The sequence below is a fragment of the Protobothrops mucrosquamatus genome, unplaced genomic scaffold, assembly GCF_001527695.2.
Source record: "Protobothrops mucrosquamatus isolate PMUCROS unplaced genomic scaffold, P.Mucros_1.0 scaffold1677, whole genome shotgun sequence".
Taxonomy (NCBI): domain Eukaryota; kingdom Metazoa; phylum Chordata; class Lepidosauria; order Squamata; family Viperidae; genus Protobothrops; species Protobothrops mucrosquamatus.
The window spans coordinates 1-25,331 of record NW_015387833.1 but is presented as its reverse complement, the minus strand read 5'-3'; the positions used below and the strand labels follow the sequence as shown (position 1 = coordinate 25,331).

General features: G+C 37.7%; 1 protein-coding gene across 1 annotated transcript in view; it reads left to right on the top strand.

The window, feature by feature from the left end:
* SPATS2 (spermatogenesis associated serine rich 2) overlaps positions 1 to 22,716 on the top strand; it is a gene marked incomplete at its 3' end in the record, with an annotated part of 38,339 nt that extends 15,623 nt beyond the window's left edge. Inside the window, exons 3-8 of the mRNA XM_015822792.1 lie at positions 14,913 to 14,992; positions 15,789 to 15,897; positions 17,481 to 17,530; positions 19,143 to 19,404; positions 20,430 to 20,642; positions 22,581 to 22,716. Coding sequence (XP_015678278.1) covers positions 14,913 to 14,992; positions 15,789 to 15,897; positions 17,481 to 17,530; positions 19,143 to 19,404; positions 20,430 to 20,642; positions 22,581 to 22,716 — 850 coding nt within the window. The remainder of the gene's footprint in view (positions 1 to 14,912; positions 14,993 to 15,788; positions 15,898 to 17,480; positions 17,531 to 19,142; positions 19,405 to 20,429; positions 20,643 to 22,580) is intronic.
* Between the last annotated feature and the right edge of the window lie 2,615 nt (positions 22,717 to 25,331).

Sequence of the window (25,331 nt, the reverse complement as noted above, 5' to 3'; positions counted from 1 at the left end):
TAAACCACTCAATGTGCTTCAGCTGTTAGGCACTTCAGTTAATACAATTTAAAATTATATAGATATAAAACTAAAATGAATAGAGCATGCCCAAAACTTATACTTCAGTGTGTTTTCTACCATTTTATTCTCTCATTCTGTAAAATTTATATTCAGCCTTATTAAACATTTTCCAGAGACATATTTAACATTCTTTAAGATGTTAACCCGCTTCTTAGTTAAAGTAGGGAATTCCCATTTCTCTTGCAAATTATCAGTATCTATCTTCATAATGTTCTTCTGTGATTTGTTTAAAAAAATACATGGGTTTACAATCTTCCCAAACACTTTCCCATAATAATAGTAATTCAGGAGCTACTAACCATTAGTGTCAGAATATGTTTTAATGTGCATATTGCCATCCTGCAATTTTATTCAGACGAATTCATCTTGCTGCATCACAAATGTTTTAAAACATGAATTAATCATAGGCTAATGTAGGCTACATTTTTCCCATGAGTTCTAAAAAAAAAGGGAGAGTTTTACAGTTCTGAAACTGATGTAATCCCAGACGGTCAATTTCTCTTCGGAATATGGTTCAGAATAAGTATCCTTCTAAGTGGTAATCTTTAATGCAAGAAAAGTGATTGATTTGGAACGAAGCTAGAATCTACTAAGGATAGCAACGGAGCACCTTATTCATAAATAAGGTTAATTGGGCCTTTCACCATCAGGGAATTATTCTTCCCTCCCCCTATTCTCTTCTGAAAATTCAATTAGCAAATGATTGGAATAACTTAGTAAATTGAGCAGAATCTGCTTGAACAGAAAGAGGAATTCAATCTTAAATCAGTTTGGTTCCAATAATTCCACGTGGACTGCTGTGATCCTGACACAATGTCCCCCAGTTGTATACTGACCTTGAACCTGTTGGTTTTTAGAAGGACATTAAAAACCTGATTGTTTCCTCAGGAATTGGGGCCAGGAAGATGGGATTCTTTATCTGGAAGACAATAATAATTGTGAATTCCTGATATCAAGGGTTGGTTATTTCAATGGAATCATTTTATCTATTTATATAGATTTATTATAATTGTAGCATTCAAGTTGGGCAGCCATATATATGTTATAAGTAAATAAAGCATCTCCATGCATCAAATTATCTGTGTAATTCCAAGTAAGCCTGGCACACAGGAAATTGTGAATGAATTCACTAGAACGACCTCTACACCAAAGCCACCTAGGAATGTTTATGTGGAACTGCTGCACGATATTCCTATAGAAAGCGCTGTTCATTTCCACATCCAGACAGAGCAGGATGATGTTGCAGAAAATAATTGCCAACAAGGATTAGAAGCCCTCCAGATGTAAGATCTCATTCCCAGGGACAGCTTTAGCATATCCTATATCAAAGACTCTGACTTTGGTGTAGGCAAATCATATACCTGTAAGTCATTTTTGTGTAGGAGAAAAGACATACAGCCCATCACACTCTGCTGGGGTCCCTAATACTTTTATTTATTCCACAATCAATAGTATACAGCAGAGGTCCCCAAACTTTTGGGCACCAGGGACCGGTTACGTGGAGAGAGGTTTTTCTGCGGACCAGAGGGTACGTGGTTTTGTGTGCTGCCTGCATCCCACGGATGGGGCTTCATTTGTGTGGCTCGGTTGCTGGCATGCTGTGGCCCGGTGGCGGATCGGGGGTTGGGGACCCCTGCTATACATTTTCTGTTACTTCTGTACTAGTCTCACCATTCCTGGGTACTTCCTTTTGGGCTTGTTATTACAGATTCGGAGATGGATCTCTTTCTTCCCACAAGCACTGCCTGAATCTTCTGATCCTGTCTCTGGATTGGGAGTTAGGGGAGATATCCATTGCTAAGTGATCTGCCTCCAAAGACCCTTCTGTCCAAAATTAATATCTTCCCCACTAACCTTCCTTACATTCCAAGTCAAAATATTCTGTATGCCATCGGCAACACCGGATAGGCCGGTACATACCGACCTCCACTGCCCTGAAGACTTTAGTTTAAGGCTTTTAGTTTACAAAAGCTGTAGACGAGTTTACAAGCTTTGGCTGTAGTCTTGCCATACATAGCCTCCTCTTCTAATGGAATTCCTTGTTAAAATGCGTCATTTATTTATAGGTTGAACCATCTTGTTGCATTTTGTTTTCTCTTTATAAAAGAACTGAGGCTAAATATTTAAAATAAAACAATTTAAACCAAATGAGAGAGCCAGTTTGGTGCAGTGGCTAAGATGCTGGCCTAGAAACCAGGAAACTAGGTTTAATTCTGTCTTAGGCATAAAAGCCGGCTGGGTGACTTTGGGCCAGTCAGTCTCTGTCAGCCCAACCCATCTCACAGGATTTTATGTTATGGGGAAAATAAGAGTAGGAAGGAGTATTAGGTATGTTCCCCAACTTTTTTTTATAATAAAGGCAGGATAATTTTTTTTAAAGATTAAAATTTACATGAGCAGGACAGAGGAATTTGAATTGCCCAACTTAATCTTGTTCTAAATATTAACATACTTTGAAATGAGTGAAAATGAAACATCTCCTGAGCTTCATAAAAGTTTATCAACATCATCAACTCATGCAGCAGCTCCTAAGGAAACGTATCAGTCTGATTTTATACATAAACTTTTTCTCTAATTTTCTTCTAACATATAACTAAGTCACCTGACACCTGGCACTAGCCACATTTTTAGTTTTCAACAAAATTGTTATTGAGGCAAACTGAAAACTTTTTTTAGAAAGTAACCTGAAAACTTGTATCTTCTTTTATCAGTAACTATAATAGGGATTCAGAGCTGAATGAATGTATGAACAATCTACTTGAGTGTCCCAAGGGTGCTTTCCCAAAAGGCAAGTGGTCTTTCTTTGTTTTCTTTTCCTTTTGGAAATCATCCAAGAAGCTTTTTCAGTTCTAACTGACTAGTGAGAAATGGAAGGATTTATATTTTTTGCAGCCATCTGGTTGTTAGCACTCTGAGACTGCAAAGAAAATAAATCCTTCCATTCCCCACCACTCAGTCAGAACTGGAGAAGCTTCTTGGATGAGAAGCAAAATATTTCTTTAAAAAAAAAACCCCAAGAAAGTCCAGTTGCCTTTGGGAAAAGCAACTTTAGGTTATCCATGACCTGGATGATTGAGAATCTCCATAGACAACTTACTTGAATATATTGAGTACATAGTAGTATATTGAACAGAATCTAGAGTAATGTATGAAAGAAAGAAACAATGTGAATATGGTGGCAAGATACATAGGATATGGATGAGGTTCCAGCAACAGAAAACAATTGAGGGTGGTTTTTTGTCAAGTTTGACACTTTCATTGGATAAGAAGTTCAGAACTCAAATTCTTTTCATTGACTATTTTAACAAAAGGAACACTTTATCATTTTCACCGTGAATACAGCTATGGATATTGTATATTTGGAATAATAAATTACATCAAAATAGGTTTTACATTTATTGATAGCAAACTGCCCTTAAAATTTCTGAAATTGTAGAGCCAGTTGAACAAAATAGGTGTACGTTGAAGAATACCTGGGGCTCAGTTTTGAAAAAGAATTGCAATCCTTACAAATAATTTCTGTGGGGATTGAATGGACTAGTACAGTGGTGGCTAACTTATGGCATGGGTGCCAGAGGCGGCACTCGGAGCCCTCTCTGTGGGCACACGTGCTGTTGCCCCAGCCTCGCCTCCCCCGTGACCCCCTCCTCTCCAGCAGCCCCCCTGAAGGAGAGTCACCCCCGAGTGTGTGGTCCACGCAGAGCAGCGCAGCCAAGGACATGGCAGCGTAGACAAGACTCTGCCCTCACACCCCATTGTGCACAGTTGATGCTGCGGGGCGCGGGCAGAGGGCATGGCCGCAATGGTGCTGCTGGGCTGCCTGGGTGATCTGCGGTGGGCCTTGGAGGTGGTGAATGGCCCTGCGGGCAGGCGGGATGGGGGCGGGGCAAGGGGTGGAACGGGGCGGGGCCAGTTTTGGGGCACTCAGTCTCTAAAAGGTTCGCCATCACTGGACTAGTATCTTTAAGAATTTAATCAGGAGGTGTCTGTATGAAACTTACAAGTGCTACACTTGATCTTCGCCAAAAGGCTGAGAAACAAATGAAAATTGAAACAATCCACTTATGTTTAGGTCCTGAGAAAATTTTTCTGACATGAGTACAGTAAGTATGTTAATATTGGACATTGTTATCTGAAAAGGCTTTCTGTTTCAGCCTGATATAAATAGCCTTCTAAAGGTAGTTACTTTGTTTTCCAGGTTATTCTCTTTTTTAAATCTAGTAATAGAATTTGCAGCTCCCTAATGTGTCATATTCCTTTCTGTAATTTGTTATAAGTGTATCCAGTTGTAATTTTATGGAATTGGAAACTGTTTCCAAGTATATTTTTGCTCTGAGCTGCAACTGAATAGTCTTGATAAGTGACAAAGACAAGCAGTTTAGATTGTAAAAATGCTAATTTTGTATTCTTTGTGATTAACTTAAAAGCATACATTTATTTATAACTAAAACCAATAATGGTTCCAATCTCAGTAAACAGATGGTGCCACTTCAGCATCCAAAGGACAATACAAAATAGTTTCAGTTTTAATAGTAAGCAGAAAACCAGTATTTTGAGGTCACTATACCACCAACTCTGCTATTCAGGTGTGAAGCCACTAGGCCAGAAGTAAAAAGAGATAGTTGCCCCCTCCTTCACTGTAATGGCATACCTACTGTTGCCTATTCTATCCCACCAAAATCAGGATACGCTTCCCCCTCATCTGAAAAACACCCCCCCAGTAAAATATGAAATATTTTTTACTACTTTCTGCACAGTTTCAACACCCAAGTGCCAGCAATATGGCAAAGCCACTCATGCTGGATCCCAACCATGCACCCATCTTTCTTTTCTTCTATCATCCTAATTCCCCCTCCCCAACTGTTCCTGTTTCAAGACCTTATTAATGTATCCTGTTATAGCCCCTGACATCTCACTATAAGTGGAGGTCCACCTCAAGCTGCTGACCCAGTTCACCTCTTCTACTGCTCACCAGACAATGACATGCCCTTGGGTCATTCTATTGATAGAATTCTCAGAGGGATTCCGATGTTATCCGGAGTCTCAACCTGAGCTGTAACCAACTCTAGCATTTCAGTTGCTAAGCCCATGAAGCCCCTACTAGACTTAGGACATTATATCTTGACCCTGTTGTCCCATTCTTAAAATGCTAGAAGTAAGTCAAGCTCCACTGACACCCAACCATAGTCCTACAGGAATTACCCAGGACAGGAAATTTGCTAATAATTTTCCCTCCAATTCCAAATTCTTGAACCTGAAGCTTGCATTCCATCATCGTGAAAACACCATGAATTGCATTTTCTTTATCTTTTTATACATATTTTATTAATTTTCTAATTTTACAATCATGACTACTTAATAAACAACTTGTTGTCTGGGTCCATTTGTAATTCAGTGGTACATATTAACTTTCTCAGTCTAGTTCCAATACTACACCATCCAGTGCTTCCTTGATCCTCTCTTCTTCTGGTGGTATGCATTTTTCCACACTGGGCAAATACAATTCTTGTTACTGTTAATACATATCCAATTAAATATAGACATCTTCATCACATTTTTCTGGTATTATACATAATATCGATAGTGTCAGTTTATAATATCTTTTCTATCCAGAACATATCTCAATTACATTTGCACTTAAAATTTATTTGTTCAATCAATCCTGCTTTTTAAAAAAAAGTTAATTTCCCATCAATGTTCAAAATATCTCTATCGCTTATAATTTTCTCATAATAAATTATATTTGGGTAACCAAAAGCTTCCCTTATTCAAACCCTTTTAGAATTTTCATATTTCCCATCTCATAACAAAGTATAATATTCTGGTTACAAATCCTATCCTTCTAATTATAATAATTTTATTTCTAACAGTTATCTATTTTAATCATATTCAAACATCTGTTTAATAGTATAATATACCATCTAATAGGTCAAAACCTCTATTTTCTTCACTCTTACTCTAGCTTTCTTCCTTTGCAAAATAACTTTCCAAGTCAGTGCATTTGAATCATCAAGTAATACTTCCTCTATTTTTGTATATATTGTTTGGAATGAGGAAGAAAATTTGATTGAACTATTTTTGGAAGAACACTCAACACATTTATATTCATTAAACAGCCTCCACCTTTCTCCTTCAGTTTTTCTTTTCATTTCTTGTTTGTGAATATTCAGCATTTCTCCTAACAGCTTTATCATCCGTTTGATCAGCTCTTCTTCCTTATTCTCAATTGTGTTCTGAGATCTTGACAAGTAAGATATTTTTTCCATTTCTGGTGTTATCACTGAATCTTCTAATTTTTCATTTGTCTGTATCTGTCTGTTGATTCCTTCCTTTAGGTCCTCCATTTTTTCTAATTTTCCTTCATTTTCTAGGTTACTAGTTCCTTCTTTGTAATCGTTTTCTGGATTTGTAAGTTTAGGTTAGAAAATTGTTCTTTTATCTCATTTGCATTATTTTTAGCTTCATCATTAAATAAAACAATTGTCTCTTGGATTGATTTCAACATAAAAATAATTTTTTTCTTAGATTCATTAACATTTTCTTGTTGGTATGTCAAACTGGGGGCTTCAGAGACAAGTGTTAAAGATGTTTTTTTACCATTTGAGGCTAAGTAAGTATGAGACACCCATTTTGTTTTTATATGTAGTCTTTATAGTCCAATAGGGTCCCCAATACAGATAAACAGCCCAAAAGGTTTTTTCCCCCTTTTCCCAGCTGCAGTCTGCAAAAGAGAAAGTTTCCAGGAACAACAAAGAGTCTTATCTAAGTCCGGGCTTCAAGCCAAATTTCCTTTAAGCATAATAAATTGTAATGCCATGATTCGCCATTAGATGTCGTTGACACCATCTTCCAGCTTTCCAAATCCAAGCCTATTTTACAGACTTTCAAATATCTTTTCTAAAAAAAGTCTCAAAAGTATTTTTAGTCCCCAAATTTCAAAGCTACATATCTGTATTAATTCAAAATTGACCTTGTAGTTTTCTCTATTTTCCCCCAAAGCAATTAATTTGCCGCTTTTCTTTTCCTGAGGGAGCGGGGCAAAAATTTCCCTTCCCTCTCTCATTGGGGAGGATTCTTTGCCCTGGGCATTCTTTTTTCCAGGACAGTAGTATTAAAGTCATAAAAAGAGGATAAAGTCTCACCCAGTTCCATCCACGTTGCTCAAAAATTGCTAGTTAGTGCTTATCTTCAGTTGTCAGCAGCTTCTGACTAGCTACATCAGGGGTGTCAAACTGCTGGCCCGTGGGCCGGATGCGTCACAAGGAAATCACGCCCACCCCATTGCCGGCAATGGGGAAAAAGTTCCGAGACACCACGCGACATCACGTGATGTTTATGAGTTTGACATGTCTGTGCTACATTAATGTAGCCAGTCTTTCCCCCGTCGGTTTGGAGGGCTTCCTCGGATCTAGTGGAAGGGCCGCCACCTCTCTGCGATCAAAGAGGGTCCCCTCCTTCTTTGTCGCCTCTCCAGGGCGACTTTTGACCCTTTTTAGGGTCCCCAGTGGAGCAAAATCGAACATGGAAGATGGAGCCCATCTTCCTGTGCCTGTCACGCTGCAACGCCTAACCGGAAGTTATGAACTGAATTTTCTAATGACCATTCTTGCTCTCTTCCAAATCTGCAATATCTATCCAAGGCATTGCTTTACCAAATGCAACTTTACCTCATCTACATTGGCATATTCCACCAGCTCCAGAGAACTTCATTAAAGACCCTCAGATCTATCCAAAATCACCACACCTATACCTATTCATTCTGTCCACCCCCAACTTACAGTTCCTTTGGGAAATATTTTGAAAGATGCCATTTAGTGAAAATGAAATTCAATGGTGAAAAAAGTAAGGTTCCACATTTAGGCAAGAAAAACCAAATGCACAAGTACAGTATAGGTGGTATCTCACTCAATAGTAGTAACTGTGAGAGGGATCTCAAAGCCCTAGTGGACAATCACTTAAATATGAGCCAGCAGTGTGCTGCAGCTGTCAAAAAAGCCAACACAGTGTTAGGCTGCATTAACAGAGGGATAGAATCAAGATCACGTGAAGTGTTAATACCACTTTATAAAACCTTGGTAAGACCACACTTGAAATACTGCATCCAGGTTTGGTCACCACGATGTAAAAAAGATGTTGAGACTCTAGAAAGAGTACAGAGAAGAGCAACAAAGATGATTAGAGGACTGGAGGCTAAAACATATAAAGAACGATTGCTGGAATTGGATATGTCCAGTTTAATGAAAAGAAGGACTAGAGGTGACATGATAGCAGTGTTCCAATATCTCAGGGGTTACCATAAAGAAGAGGGAGTCAAGCTGTTCTCCAAAGCACCTGAAAGCAGGACAAGAAGCAATGGATAGAAAGTAATCAAAGAGAGAAGCAACCTAGAACTAAGGAGAAACTTCCTGACAGTTAGAACAATTAACCAGTGGAACAACCTGCCTCCAGAAGCTGTGAATGCTCCAACACTGGAAGTTTTTAAGAAGAGACTGGACAACCATTTGTCTGAAATGGTATAGGGTTTCCTGCCTGAGCAGGGGGTTGGACTAGAAGACCTCCAAAGTCCTTTCCAACTCTGTTGTTGTTATTATTGCTATCTTTAAAAAAATACTCCAAAATAATCTTATTCCAATCTCTGACAAAAGGATTTTATGTAATTTTATGTAATCTTATTTTCCTAGAGCAATTGTGTTTTAAATTCTGTTATTAGCTGTAATTAATTTGCCTATTCCACAGTTGTTTTATGGAACAACAGCTTTGGTTACATTTAGTTTTTTATCTTCCCTTGTTGAAAAAAAATGCGTTTATGGAACAAGCAACTGCAAAAATCACACTATGATGTTGACTTAGTAATGACTATAATTCATGGAACAATGAAAATTATGTTCCATCTTTTAAAAAGGAATTTGCAGCTATACTTTCTGTTTTTATTAGCAATAACTCTTTTGTGTTGCATCAGAATTTCTCACTTAGAAGAGTTTCAGTATTTGTTTTCAGCTGCATAGGAAAGCTGCTACAAAGAAAAACAGCTGTCCATCTTGCAGTTCTTGTTGAATTTAGGGCTGCATAACTGTATATCTATAAATATTGTTTCATCTGTCAGAATGTCATCTCTTATTTCAATAATTGCTTATAAGATTATTCTTCCTGAATTAAAATTTCTAAAAATTTCTAGAATTCTAAACGAACGTACACTTAATACACTCAAATTCACTCAGTTTTTTTCCTTTCTAAAGAGAGAACGTATTTGCACATAAGTTGCAGAATTCGACAGAGGAACCAAAAGACAGCAAATGCAGTTCCATGTTTATATAAGTGACTTATACTGGATTTATTTTCAGTCAGAATATTGTTTCCTTGGCTGTTAAAGTAGATCTTAAGAATCTCTGTTTATTCAGAAAAATGTCGCTTTTTCATGCTACAGATTATTGTGTAAAGGCAGTTGGCCATGGCAATCGTATCTTTGCTGGAAGTAGCCTCATAGTTCCAAAGAGTCCCTGAAGTTCAGTATGACAGCCAAGATGCCTCGCTTGTCTCTTGAATCTTTCATGCCATTAACAGCAGTTAATCATATAGACAGCTAACGTTATATGGGCATCTTGGTATAGAATGTAAAATTTATAGATTATTATGAGAGAATGAATCCCGCAGGGCCTCTAGTACCTAAGTCGTATATAGGAAATAAATTGGACAAGGCCACATGCCAAACCTATGCCCTATGAAAGGCTTATATTAACAAGGCTATCTGCTCTCCACAATGGGAACCAGAAAGCTGTTTAATAAAAGATAAAGGATGCAAACCTAATTACAGGTAGTCCTCGATATACAAACTTCCATTTAGTGACCATTCAAAATTACAATGGCACCTGAAAAAAAGTGATTTTATGACCACTTTTCACACTCAGATCCGTTGCAGCATCCCCAGGGTCACATGATCAGAATGTGGACACTTGTCAACTGGCATGTATTTATGACAGTTGCAGTGTCCCCGAGGTCATGCGGTCACCTGTTGCAATCTTTTGACAAGCAAAGTCAATGGGGGAAGCCAGATTCACTTAACAACTGTGTTACTAACTTAACCATTGCAGTGATTCACTTAACATCCGTGGCAACAAAGGTCGTAAAATAGGGCAAAAACTCCCTTAACAACTGTCTTGCTTAGCAACAGAAAATTTTGGGCACAGATGTTGTAGGTCAAGGACTACCCGTATACATTTATACTTGAAGATAGTTAAGCAAATTTGGGGAGTAAATATTTTTTTTATTATCACACTGAAAAGTCCACTTTCTTAAAAACTGAATTTGTAAATCAGGAATAGAGCTCTGCTGGGCCCAATTCACCCTACCTGCCTGCTAAATTAACTGACCTTGCAAACCCTAATATTAATAGCTTTGTCTTGCTTAACTATTTCTTTTAATCCATTTAAGGGGTTCATTTGGCCCATTCCCCTATTTCTGCCATTGGAAAAGCTGAGACTTGGCAGCACATTAGCTCAAAAATGTTATCTTTCTCCATTCTATAGCATACAAATCAATTTTTCCCAGTGGCTTTCTCTGTCTGCCTTGATGATGAAATGGGTGACATTAGGAGGTGCAGCTTTAATAAGATTGCAGAACGATGATACCATTTGGGAAACTAAATCCAATCCCTTCAGCAAATCTAGTTACTCAACTCATACCGTTTCTTGAATGTTACAAGAGATTAACCAGTCCTAGTTAAAAATCTGTTGCTTTACTGCATCTTGAAGAGTACAATAACAAGAATGAGGCTTTGTGTATTTTTCCCAAAATTGCAAACCTTACTCAAACCCCAGCTGTAGCTGCTACTCTAGCCTACCCAAAAATCTTTATAGAAACCTTCACACTACTATACAGATTGTAATAAACTTTCCTGAACAGCAAACAAATAGATTAGTTAATATTAGAGCCTTTGTATCCAATGCAGTTGGGAAATTCTGGACGTAGTAGGGCATTAGCTATAATTCCAACTAATGAATAGTGATGTTTCCCATTTTCCTTATATTTCGCCTCAAAGCCTTAGAGGGGTGGGAGTAGAGTGTCATTGGGAGCCTCCCAAGAGATTATTATAATCAGCAGGCTAATTCTGCTGATTCTCAATTCAACCTTCCACCCTTCCAAAGTCGGTAAAATGAGGACCCAGATTGTTGGGGACAATATGCTAACTCGGTAAATTGCTTAGAGAGGGGCTGTAAAGCACTGAAGCGGTATATAAGTTTAAGTGCTATTGCTATTTTCCTCTTAAAGTATTCTGTATAGAGCAATACGCCTTATCAGTTAGTTCTTGAACAGTTCATTGAATAACGAACTGAAGAGAAGGTGTTTGAATTTCTAGCAGTTCCTACTTAGATATGACTAATTAAGTAAATTTTCTCTTCTGTGGTATAAAATTGCCCCCGAGGATTATTTCTTCAATATTTTTTGATATGATGATAACAAAAATTTCCTCCGTTGTTCAGTCTATGAGCCGTTGTTTTCTGTGGATTCTGCTACTGAGTAATTGGGGAACAAATAGGATGACTAAATAGCTAGCCATCCTTATTTAGCAAGCATCTCTTGGCAAGCAAAGCAGGCTTTCTTCACTTTGTCAGGTTGTTTTGTCTTTTTTGAAAGGGTCACCAGGGAGCAAAGGTTTAGCTCATGCTTGACCTGATAGAGGTATCTGGTTAGTTTGTCCTGGTCATTTTGAAGTCTCAGAAGTAGACACGCATCTAAGAATCCACAGGAATGTGCAGGACAGAGAAGATTTTAAATCCTGATAGCTCACTATGTAGGACAAGACATTGTGCACATCTTCACACCTCCTGCATCTTCCTATATATTACAGGTTTATATTATGAACAAATTCTGTGTAACCTACAGCAGAAGTTTTCAAACTACAGTCTTTGAAGAAAAATGTTAAGGGCCATTTTAAACGCTTTAGCTTTTCCGCTGTTCCATCCATTCTTCTCAGAACAGAGAAAATGGCATAAGCTATGGAAGAAGGAAGAGCTCGCTGTTTTTTTTTCTCCATGCTCTTTTTTATAGATAGAAATTCCAACTTAACCCCCCCCCTCCTTTGCAATTCTCATTTTGAGATCTGCACCTTGGCAATCACATATGGAAAGTCATATAAATGGTTTGCCATATACAATGTTTTCTTTTGCAGTTTTTGACATGGTAGATTGGTGGGATCACCTGTCATCATAGTTTATGTTAAATGTATAAGACGTGACTGTACTACAGTATGTCTTACAAATTTAACATGAACCGTGATCACAAATTAATGTGCCGTCTGTTTTCTAGCATACTAAATTAGAAGTAAGCAAAAATGCCACTAATGTTACCTTGATGGCATTATTATTGGTAGAAGATTCCATTTTGGGGTTTCATCTTAATAAGGAGCTTGGGAAAAGGGCGTGGGAACAACTGACTGAACTCTTGCTAAAACCAATTATTTCTTAAGGTTTATTTATTAAAATAGTGTCAGGGTAATTGGTTACTTGAATGCAGTCAGCAAGTAACAAACATACTGTTGCTATGGTGAATAGGATGCTTCCAGTATTTTAGTTATTTTAGTAATTATTTTAGTATTTATGAAATATGATTGAATGATGATCTGAAGGTGAATTACTTGTGGCAACTGCCTGCATATGCTTATCTAATAAAGAAGTGTTACGCCTGGCTGGGGAATTCTGGTAGTTGAAGTCCACAAGTCTTTAAAGCTGCCAAGGTTAGACACCCCTGTTTTAGCTTGACCTCTTAATTTTGCACTCATTATGCTGCAAATGTATTCTTGTGAAAAGAGGACTGTTAAATCATTGTTAACAAACAAGTTGAGATTTTTCTAATGATCTAAGACATGGGTGTCAAACTCACTGCATCACGCGATGTATCGTGACTTTTTTCGCATTACTGGAGCTGGGGTGGGTGTGGCTTCCGCATGATGCAACCAGCTCTTGGGCCGGCAGTTTGACACCCCTGATCTAAGAGGAACAAGTGATTGATTTTCCCAAACTGCTTTTTCAACTATTTCTTTGTAAAGGAAAAAGACCTCAAGTCGTTATTGGAGAGAATAAAGGCATTAATGCAAATTAATATTCCATTATTCCTCATGCAGTGTTTTACTGAATTCCTCATGCAATTCAAAAGACAGAGCAATGTCTGTTAAAATTAAAAGAGACATCAAACTAATGCATCTCTGAATAACCTTTGAAAGAAAGGTGAATATTATATGTTTACTTCCTGGTTGAACTTTGAATTTCAGGTCTGGAGACTTTAGAGAATTTTCAGATAAAATACCTCAACTTCCATTTGCTGTACTACTGATTTCTGCAACACCAACTAGATATTTAAGTCATCAACTCATTTGCTGCTAGGTCTAAAACTGATAAAAGGATAGACCTGTAATGTCCTTATTTGGTGGCATGTATAAAAACAGAATATCTAATCATTTTTCATGAAAATGATAATAACTAGTAGACCTAATAATGCATTACAAAAATCCTGCAGTTTATATATCCTGAAGAGAGAGGCAATATTCAATATTAAGTAAAGTCTTGGAGCTGAAGTGGATTCTGATACGTAGATTTGATACCTTATTTTTTGTATTAGTAAAGAGCAGAAAAAATTATATTGTTAAAATTGATCCAGTTGCCGTAATCGATGCTATATTGCCAATTTGAGAAAGGTTTCATTCATTCATTGCTTTTGTGATCTTTCTGGATGTTTTTCTTTTAGCCAAACTTGCTAATGTAGAAGAATGTCAACATATTCTCAAAAAGAAATGGGTTAGAAAAGAAACAGAACTAGTGTGTCTCTTGATAAACTACACCAGGGGTAGGCAACCTTGGCTCTTTTATGATTCGTGAACTTCAACTCCCAGAATTCCTGAACCAGAATGGCTGGCTCAGGAATTCTGGGAATTGAAGTCCACGAGTCATAAAAGAGCCAAGGTTGCCTACCCCTGAAATACACAGTCAATCTGGTATTCCTGCTGTGAGTTTCAGTCAAAGATAGTGCATTCCAGTTGATTGTTACACATCCCACTGTTTTAAATGTTGAATTCTGATCTGAGTTGGGTGGCCCAGTGCCATCTTTGAGGTAGAGAAGTGTATCTTTACCTCAGGGATACATTTGTACTTCTGCTAGGTAACTTATTATTTTTTGTGAGCTGGGTATAGTAGACCTGGGTATGGAATCAGTAGAGGTCAGTTAAACCCGGTCACTTTTTCTCCAGCAACCCTGAAAGTAAGAACTGAGTCTTCATTGCTATTACAACGACCTCAGCTATATCAACATTGGAACATGAGTTTTCCCCAAACAATCAACTAATGACTAATCAGCAATGTTGCCTTGAAATGTAGAACAGCCATGAAATTTTACAGCTAGCAGGAAACACAACTTGCTGTAATTCTAGAATCACCCTGAAAATTATATAGAATTTAGTGATAAACATTAAGAAGAACTCCAATGTGCCGTAAGATGTAGGAGTCTGAATTTCTGACTTTTGAAAATTATTCAGCTAAAAACTTTTCCAGCGCATGTTTTAATATTTGACTAGTTTTGCAATATTGCCAGAACCGTTCGTTTCAGAAACCTGCTTTAAGAAAGTATGTACTTAATGCTGTGGTGTTCAACAGGTGAAACTGATATGCTTTCCGCCTCTCCCAGGGGGTGTGCCTGCAAGTTATTGCTTCCAGAGATTGGATGAGTTATTCTAGCATAATTTCCAGCCTATATTTATATGATCCTGTGCAGAACAATCTATAACTACAGCTACTCTCTGAACTTAAATTTCTTCCTTCTGGCTGCCTCTCATTCTGAACATTCATCTCTTTCTGATTCTTCAGATTTGTCAGGATTCATATTTGATGTGCAGTCAAATACTGTGATGGCCCAAGGAGGTACCTTTGAAAATATGAAAGAGAAGGTAAGTAATATCTTAACAGACCATTAAGAGCTGAAAATAATATAGTATTGTTTTGAAAGTCAGAAAGTATGATGACTCCCTCGAAGTATGAATAGTATATGGAAATTGACAATAAGTTCTTAACTTTTCTTGTGGTCCTTTTACTGTGGGAAGTGGTATCTTGCTTCTTCCGTAATCTCAACTATTTATTGACAGATAGCTTGTCTCAGAATAACAGAGTTGGAAGGGACCTTGAGGGTCTTCCAGTCTAACCCCCTGGCCTTATACCATTTCAGACAAATCGTTGTTCAATCTTTTCTTCAAAAACTTCTGGAGGCAAGTTGTCCCACTGATCAATTGTTTTAACTGTCAGGAAATTTATCCTTAGTTGTAGGTTGCTTCTCTCCTTGATTAATTTCCATCCTTGGCCTCCTGTGGTCTCATGGCTGAACATTTATTTTCCCCTTCTTTTTTAGCTGCTATTGATTTGGGGACAAGCTTTTCTGGTCAGACTGTTTCAGAGCATATTGAGTCATAATATTTGCTTTTCAGTGACACCTTAACCAGTGTTAGCTGGATGGCTTTACTCAAGCTGCTGGCTCATATTGCTTGCAACTCTAGTGTAAGTGCTTGAAATGGGTTTAACACCACACACAGGCTGCCAGAGGAAAAATGAATGGGCTGTTCCCAGAGTGAAAACGAAACTGACATCAATTTAGGAGAAAAGAAACTTAATTTTTCTCCTGGGTTTACAGTTGCAAATATTTGTCTGGGAAGTAAATGGCTAACATGTGACCTGTATATCTCATTTTTCCAGATTAGTGCTGTGAGAGCGATAGTCCCTAACCGCAGCAACAATGAGATTATCCTAGTGCTGCAACACTTTGATAATTGTGTAGATCGAACTGTACAGGCTTTCATGGAAGGTAAGTTCTTAGTTCCTATCTGAGATATTTTCTGGCAGGCCTCAAAAACTAAATATGATTGGGGGGGGAAAGCGGTGGGTTGTCATTTAACATGCAATTTTAGTGTAATGCAATTACAGAATGCTAAATAATTATTAAAATATATACATTGCTTCGTTTTCTGATACTATGGTGTTTCAAGTTATATAACTAAGGCATAGGATTTACATGTTTTGCATGATATTTGGAATATATTTTACAAAACTCTCTACTTCAAGGTTAATTATGAAAGAAATATAAAACGTCTGCCCTTCTTATCAGAAACATTTCTAAATTCTATTTTCATTGTTGAAGACTAGAAATGGTTGCCTGGGATGGAGAAAAATGATCAGTGTGCTCAGTTAAAATTCTACTTTAGATATTGAATACTATGTTCTCCAGTAGCAAAGCACATTCACAAATTTTCTCAATAACTCATTCATGCATGTTCACGGGAAGTCCTGGAAACTGAAATTTTCCTTGCCTATTGAGAGACTCAGCAGGAACTACGGTACTTATGAAGTTTATATGCTGCCTTTGGAAGCTCTGAGTACTGCCCCAGAGACACCAAAGATTGTTATCAGATTGTGATTTTAATTGTGACAGGGGGGGGTAACATTACTGTAACATACTAACTTAAATAAAAATGAAATTAATGTTTTTGAGGTGATTTAACACAGTGCTTTTTAGCTTGTGCTGTTAGTCCAGAAAGTGTTGTGCGTCTCTTTTTCTAAACAATGTAATCCTTTTTCATAGCTTTTTTTAAAAAGGTTTCATTCTTAATTCTAAATATGGCTTTATCCTATGACTTCTTTCACAATCTATTTCAGACTTCTGAAAACAAGACTTTCTGGTTGAGCCTAGAATTGTACATTTCATGGCCCAGATTAGGGAAGCATTTGTTCTGAGATTGTTCTGTACTTTTCATTAGGTACTAAAATTAATTGGAAAATATAATTTTAAAAACTGTGTAAGGATGCTACCATTTATTGGCTTTTGACTTAAATAAATTGGTCTTAATGAGGCTTCTGTTAAGAATAGAAATCCTAAAACCTTATCACTATGATACAAAACTACTTTGTCTAAACAGTGTCCTAAAAATACCTATTTAGCAACTTAGCTTTTACTCAATGTCCTGTAGACCAGTATTCTTAAGCTTTTGTATTTTAAATTCCAACAATTATTCTGGAAAACAATTCAGGTGTCAACATAATAGAAAGCAAACTCTTCCCAAGAATACATTACATATTTATAGGCATTTCGTTATTATATTTATTTTTAAGGTAAATTTTAAAAATTTCACACTTCAGTAGCGTATCCTGGTCTTTCCTTAAGAACCACAATCATTCTTTTTTTTTTTTTAATAAGAAAAACAAAATACACTGTCTTCTATCTTCTGACCAGAAAATAAATTCATATCTTTTCTGTCTGTCTGCCATATTTTGATATCAGCGATATAAGCTTACTGTTTTATATTCTATTCTTGTATCTTTATGTTTTGTTATTGTTGTTTTGCATAGCTAAGGAGCATGTGAACCTTAATTATGTGTTTTTTTTCTTAATAGGTAGTGCTGCTGCAGTGTTGAAAGAATGGACGGTAACTGGCAAGAAAAAGGTTAGTTTTGGTTTAGACTTGAACTTGCTTTGGTAGAGTATTTTACTGAATTATAATGTGGCTGTTAATTATTATCTCTTGATATTCTAATCTAGAGGCTTTAGTTCCTCACTCATAGGTCCTTCCTCCCCCACCAAGGATGTAGAGCTGGCATCCCCAGTAAAGCATTTATAAGTTCCAAAGCACCTATAGGACCTTCACTTAGTATCTTTGGGGCTCCATACCCACTTTTAACACTTTTTAAAAAAGTGAGTCTGCTATATAAACGGAGTAGTTGCATGATCTAAATTTACCAATGGATACTGCACATCTTAGAAGACAAAAACTGTTGATGGCTGTAGTCCACTGCTTTGGTTAGAAGTGTGCCCACATAATTAGAAAAAAAAATACAAAAGTAAATTAGGGTGTAAAGAGAGTTATGAAGGACCATTCTCATCTGTTTGTCTTCTGATAAACAATGTTTTGTGGCTGGATGTTCCTCCTCTTCCAGTCATTTTGGAAACAGAAGAGTATTCTGTTTTATTTTTATTTAATACTGTGGTCAGGGATCTCCACCCTGCTGTTACAATCTTGAAATTCCAACAGTACCTGCTAGTCCCAAAAGTCTGACTACTCCAATGAAAAAGAGACATACAGCCCTTGAAGGGGAAAACTTAAAACTCATTGCCAGCCTTTATGGAAACATTTGCAGCTTTTCCTTTATTAATTCTCACATTGGCAACATTAAAAATAATTTATGCTGAAGGTCGGCCTTAGAGCAGGGATCCAAAGCCAATCCAAAGTCATGGCCCATTAGCTCCTGTTCTCCTGTGGCATAACTGAGGTGATGCAACTAGTTTAAGTAAGAGGGAATGACTGTTTAAAAATACCTCTGGGGAAGGGAGAGAGAAGCAAAAAAAATTCCAGTACTTGCTTGGGGATATTAGAGCATTCTGTAACATCAGGTGAGATTTCCCAGAAACACTGAATATATGGTATGTGTTCTAATCTGCCGGATTAGAACAAGGTCTAGCCTGACCAGCATTTTCCATCCTTGTCCTTGTCTGTGGAAAACCCAGGTAAATGCAGGAACATTCACCACCTTCTATATAGATTCTGTGTGCAAAGATTAGTATGGATATATATCCATGATAAAAGTCAAGCATACACTAATTCATTCTGCTTCTTTTAGTAATGTAGAAGGCTTAAGGAGATGTGTGATGATAAGGTCTCACCCATTAATTCTTCGAAACCTGACGCTGAAATTGTCCTGTCTTCTAAGATTTCACAAGGCACATTTTTTTCTGTATTTGTATGGAATTGTGGAATATGCATATTTCTGAGAATAGTCAGCCCTTCTGACTAATTTGGGGTAAAATGCAGCATTTTTAACATCCCTTGGATCCACTCTATATATGGCTACTACACACTGCCCACATGAATTTCATTAATATCACAATCTATCAGTTCTGGCTGTTCAATAAATCCCATCCCACATTTAAGGGATCATCCTTAAGACCTATCTGCTTAAGAATTTAATTCTTTTACATTCGGGCAATAGTAATAACGTTCCATTTCATATCAGGAGTTGAGCTTAGTTTCTTCTCTCATAATGCCGATATCTTAATTCTAGAACAAAAAGAAGAAGACCAAATCAAAACCCCCTGCAGAATCGAGTGTCAACGTTCCTGATTCCAGCAAGCCAGCGGCCCCTGAAGAAGAACAGTCTGCAGTTTCATCAGAGAAGGGTGGGATTAACGGTTACCATGTCAATGGTTCGGCCAATGACACGGAGTCTGTGGACTCACTCAGTGAAGGCTTGGAGACACTTTCCATTGATGCAAGAGAGTTAGAGGAGATTGAGCCTGCTATGCCTGAGGCTCCTGATGGGGCAGGTTAGTTTTTTGTTGGATTGTTATGAAAATCAGAAAGTCTATAAGTAGGAAGGCTTCCTTCTTCCATTCTACTTGTGTAGTGTCTTCTGCCACATTTCATTATTTAATAACCCAACAGTTACAATTTCCCTTCCACTATTCAGTAGTTGCCACAGAAGGAGATGAACCATTCTTTTTTCAAATTGCATTGACTCTTCCCAGTTTCCAAAGAGGGGGAGAGAGGTAGAAATGGAAGCAACGTGACAGTAATTATTATAGATAACTGGAATTTGTACTAAATTATATAATCTGATTTGGAAATCCATAGATTGCATGGGCGGTGAAAGTACTGAAGTGGAAAATTGGGTACCATGTAAATCGGGTGGGCAATTATGGCTACTTTACAACCGTCTACTTCAACTCCCAGAATTCCTGAAGTTTATAGGCTGTAAAGTTGCCCTAGTTGGCAAGCCCTGATGTAAATTCTAGGTAGGCTTATGGTCACCATACAGAGACACCCTAGATCTGTAGTGGTGAACCTATGGCATGCATGCCACAGGTGGCACGCAGAGCCCTCTCTGTAGGCATGCGCACTGTCGCCCTAGTCCTAGGCCTTCAGCTGGGTTTTATAAAACCTTTTCGCTTTAGGCCTCCGCCGCCATATGCAAAAAAAAAAAAAAGGTTCAATCAATCAATCAATTTCAACTTCTCGCGGGGAAAAAAAAGATCTCGCAAAGTTGGAATTGATTGAACTTTTTAGTCCCACCCAGTCTGCCGTTACCACCGCAGCCACGCCCACCCAACGGGCCACGCCCACCCAACGGGCCACGCCCACCCAACGGGCCACACCCACCCGCCACCGGACGATACATAAGTGGGTTTTGGGTTGCAGTTTGGGCACTCGATCTCTAAAAGGTTTGCCATCACTGCCCTAGATAAATAATTTGGGATTCCAGTCTACATAACATTCCTTATCCTATTGTTCTTTTTTATGTCATTTTATGGTTGTGGGATGCTTAGAGTAACCTTTTTTCCCCCTTCCTCAGCATTGTTACAGTTTGAAAATGGAATAACCAACTTGAGTCCAAAATCTGCAAGCACGCGGTCTTCCCAGAATACCCAGCCCCTCAGAGTGCAACCTGAATTGAGAAACGCTGGCAAGCCACTTTCCAGACCTGCTTCCAGCACCCAATCTCCAGCTCTTTCATCCCTAGCAATGCTGGATGAGGTCCCTGTGCCCCCTGGAAACAAAAAACTAGGTAGAATTTACAGATCTATGACATGATTCTGTTCTCTTTTTAGTTTTTCTGAGAAGTTCTTTGTTGCAAAGTAATTACAGGGTGCCAGTTGACATTTGTTTTAACTCTAAAGCTTGTAATTCTTAGTGTATATCTCATTAGTTGTTGTGCTGTGGTGGGTAGTATAGGACTTTGATCCCGTTCAAATCTTGCTGAGTCATAAAAGTTCATTGGGTAACCACGTACCAGGTCAGCCTAACCTTCAGCAGCAGTTTCAAAGATAAGCGAAAAGAGTCTAATCTAGCATTTCAGATATTCCTTGGGAAACAGTAAGATTAAATTAAATGGAACGTAAAATTGCCGCTATTTTTGTTCTGGATACTTAATGTGCAAGTATATGAATATATTTTACTTAAATTTTAAGATGAAGATAAATATTCAGGACATCTCAGTATGATTATCCTTGTTCTGTCCTGACACGCTTATTGATAACCTCTTAATATGCTCTGAACAACGAACCATTTGTCATCATGGGGCTTTTATTGCTTTTTAACATAAGTAATATGTTAGCTGCTGCGCTGGGACCGGTAAATGCAGAGTGGATTCCTGTGGAAGCTGATCGCCATATTCTCTCCTCTCTGATTTCGATCAGTCACTTCACCTTTCCTATTTCAGTATTAAATTGCTGCCACTGTATAATTCTCATTTAGCTTTATGGTGACTTTGCAAAGGGATTCTTAGATTCAAATTCAAAATTGGTACAGATCTGTTCAAGCCTGGTGAGCAATACCTGCTTGCTCTGGGAATAAACGCCTTCACTGGGCACAATACCTCTTTCCAGTTCTGTCTGAATTCCTTTATCTATGTCTATTTGGGTGGCAGAAGAGCTCGTACATAATATATCCTATTAAAGCGGGGAGTAATTTTCAGAGCACATTAGCTCTAGCAGCTAGAGCTACTTGAAAACTGGTTTTAACCGACTTACCAAGGAGCACTGAAAGATTGTAAATTATTTAATATAAATAATGCATCCTTTGAGGCAGGTTGTAGACTACATTTTTGCCTCATCTGGATATGCAAATAAAATGAGAATTAATTGATGATATTTTTTTTCCTCGTTTGGATGTACAAGTAAAATGAGAATTAGTTGACTTAGATTGTTTAGTTAGCTGGCATTGCTCAGTGATTCACTCTGTATATGTGGCGTGCAACCTAGTTTTAGGAAAGTGCACTCTCCCTCGTAATCATCATATTTCTTACCCCAGCTGTGCACTTTTTTTTTTTTTCACGGTGTGAGCCAAGTTTCCAATGAACCTCAGTGGATAAATGAGAAGCCACAGCCCTGGCGGTTTCTTCTTTTAGTTTTCTGTTCTTCCCTTCTATGCCTGTCAGCAAATGAGACCTTCAAAATCCTGATTCTAAACATGGTCATTATCCATGGTTTTGGGGAGGCAGGGACATCTGCCTCTTGGCAGCAGCATTTCAGCGTTTGTGCTTTAACAAGGGCCATAACAAGCAGCTCAACCGAGGGTGAGCACAAGTCAGTAATTTCTGGTGACACAAAGAAGCTTGGAAATGTGCTTCCTTGGAGTCTAACCTTTGCAACAAGTACCTAAATCTTACACCTTGCCTTATAGAGGAAACGGCATTCTCCTGCAGATTTGATTGTATAGGGGAGAGTCAATCTTAGTGTGAACTTTACAGTTTTGTTCCCAATTAGATATTTTCTCTTTATAACTCAATGCTGCTATTTTATTCCTGGAATATTTTTATTTAATTTTTTTTGTAAATAGTTAGCAGAAATATTTGGACGAAATGGCACTCAAAGCAGCATTCTTTGGAATCCCTTTTTCTCGTAATGAACAAATACTTTATGTCAAGCAATTTGTAGTTTTGATAACTATTAGTAAATTTGCAAGGATTACTGACGCTTTAGTATATTGTGTTCTTTTTGGATAGGTTCCAATATTGAAAAATCGGTAAAAGACCTCCAGCGATGCACCGTGTCACTGTCCCGGTATCGGGTTGTGGTTAAAGAAGAGATGGATGCTTCTATTAAGAAAATGAAGCAGGTCTTTGCAGAGCTGCAGAGTTGGTATGCTAATACTTTGAAATCTGGTGTGAGCATGATTTTAAAGGATTTGATTAAGATTAATGCCTTCCAGATTTCCTTTTTTTCCTTCACCAAACTAGTCCTTGCCTGAAGGTGTATATACAACATGATTAGTTGGAGTCATACTAGCGCATGGGTTCATGATCACGTGTTCTGTAAAAAGTCTAGGGATTTTTGTCCTAACTATAATGGCATCTGACTACCAGATTCTGGTGGTCTATATGTTGTTAGGATACAAACTGCTTCCAAATAACAGCTTTATCCCCAAATAAAACAACTATGTATATGGGTAATTTTATGTAGGGAACTCATGGATCTAGCAATGCAACGTTACTAAGAGTAGATGCCTTAAAGATAATCTATAGCATTGCAACATACGATAGTCACTTGTTAGGTTTTCCTAATTTTTTAGAAACTGGCTTATGATTTTGGCTGTGGCTTGTTCTCCAAGCTTGTTTCCATATAGTTTCTGAACGTTTCGTTACCAAACTAGGTAACATCATCAGGATTTCCTTGTCCTATTCTCCTTAGCTTATAAATGTCTTGTGTGCCAGTATGGACAGCTGGTCATGCCATTGGTTGGTTGTTTGGAGCTATTTTTGAATTCTGAGCAGCTGATTGGTTCTCACTGGCTTAGGATAAAAATGGGACAGACAGAGTTTGGAAACAAATGTTCTGCACATATATGCAGGAGTTCACTGGCCACTTGACTTTTTAATAATGAATCCTCATTATGGTTGAGAAATCTATTGCATTTGGATTTCAAATGAACAGGTGATTAAAATAATTTGATTCCCAATTTTCACAAAGCTACAGAATGAACAATACAAATAAAAATTTCTGCTTAATACCAAGTGAGTTTAAAAAAGTTAGTTTAAGTTAGTCTGACCAAATAAATAGAAAGTTTGAGGACAGAATCATTTTCCATGTCAAAAAGCATTTTCATTTTCAAATCTTAACAATCTGAGATCAGGGGGTTTGTAGGCTGACCTAATCTATCGCAGTTCTTGCTTATCAAATCCACCTAAGATTTCTACGCAGCTGAACTAAAATCTTTGCTATTTATCCTACATACAGCCTTAAGAAAAATAATGAAAGCATTTTTTTTAGTGTGGGTTACTTGCATCTGATTTATTTCTCCAAGGATACATATTGGGATTGTAGGCAAAGAAGAATCTTGAAAGATTCCTCAAGCGAAGGCTGGCAGCCTCTGCTGACTTAATATTTAGAACTGATTGCGGATGTTGCCAGCAGATTTATCATTCAGCATTATCCAGCATTCATTTGGATGGTGCTGTTTTCCTACAGATATCTCTTCCTTCAGCATAAAAAGCTAGTGTTTCTTATAAATCATCACCTCCTGGGTCACTCCTCTAATCTTTGCCTCATCGTGCGTCATGTTTTAAAAGGTTAAAGACCTTGTTTCAATAATTCTGCTTGCTGTGGGGCAGAGAAAGGGCAGAAAACAGGAAGTGCAGTTCCGTGACAGAGGGAAATGCACAGCTAGTTTGGAAGTAAGCCAGCCAGAACCTCCTTTAATAAATTCCAGATAAAGAATCAAGGGTTTGTTATTTGTTCTTTCCTGAAAATGGGGTGATTGCCATTCTGCAAATGAGGCTGTGTACCTTCGAACCACAGCATACAAATCCCTTTCTAGTCACTTCTGAGGAAAATTGTTTACATCATCACATAAATGCAGCATTGCCAGTTCAACTTAGGAAGTCTATCAAGAGAACTGGTCTTGCAACTGTTGGTATTACGAATATTATGTTCTCTTAATATATGTTGGCTGTAGTCGCTTGCTGGAAGAAGTCTCGAAGGAATTACCACAATATTAACTAAACTAAACTAATTTTAAACTAAAATTGAACAAGTAATATTTTTATAGCATCCCTTGAAAACTTAATTGTTTTGCTTTAGAAATTCATAATGTGCTCATTAGATGGGCTGTATTTCTTTTTAAACATAAGTGATGAATTTATAATATTTGGCATAAAGAGGAAGATCCATTCAGGAATACCTTGCTGTCTAACAGACTGAAGTGTTCAGTTTTCTGAAGATCAAACCCTCATGTTAAATATTCTCTGCATTACTCTTTTGCTGTTTTCAACATTAGCTGTTCTGTAGAGTTAGGCACACCCACAATAGATCTTTTAGGGGGGCCCTGCATTCTAGATGCTATTTTGTAATTGAGAAAATATGGCAATAAATCATTGACCTGATGGGAAACTCTCTTTGCCACTTTTAAAAGAAAGGAATGTGCTGTGAACCCCTGAAGTTATTGCCAGCAATGAAGATTTTCAGGTTTTGGAGATCACTGCTCAAGATGCTCAGACTTTTAAATATATAAGTTCAGCCTATAATTTCTGAATTTTTATGAAGTTCCTATTGAAGGACAAATCATCCGTCTGTTGGAGCCCATCACAAATGCAGCCTAATTAGTCATCTGAACTTTCTGATCAGATTCTGTGATTGCCTTGAACATTAGAATTATGTGTATGTAGCTCAAACAGTTAAGCAGGCATACCATATCTGATATTGAAGATACAATAAAAGAATAAAATACAAAGTACATAGGCAGTTCAGCCCTTCAGGCC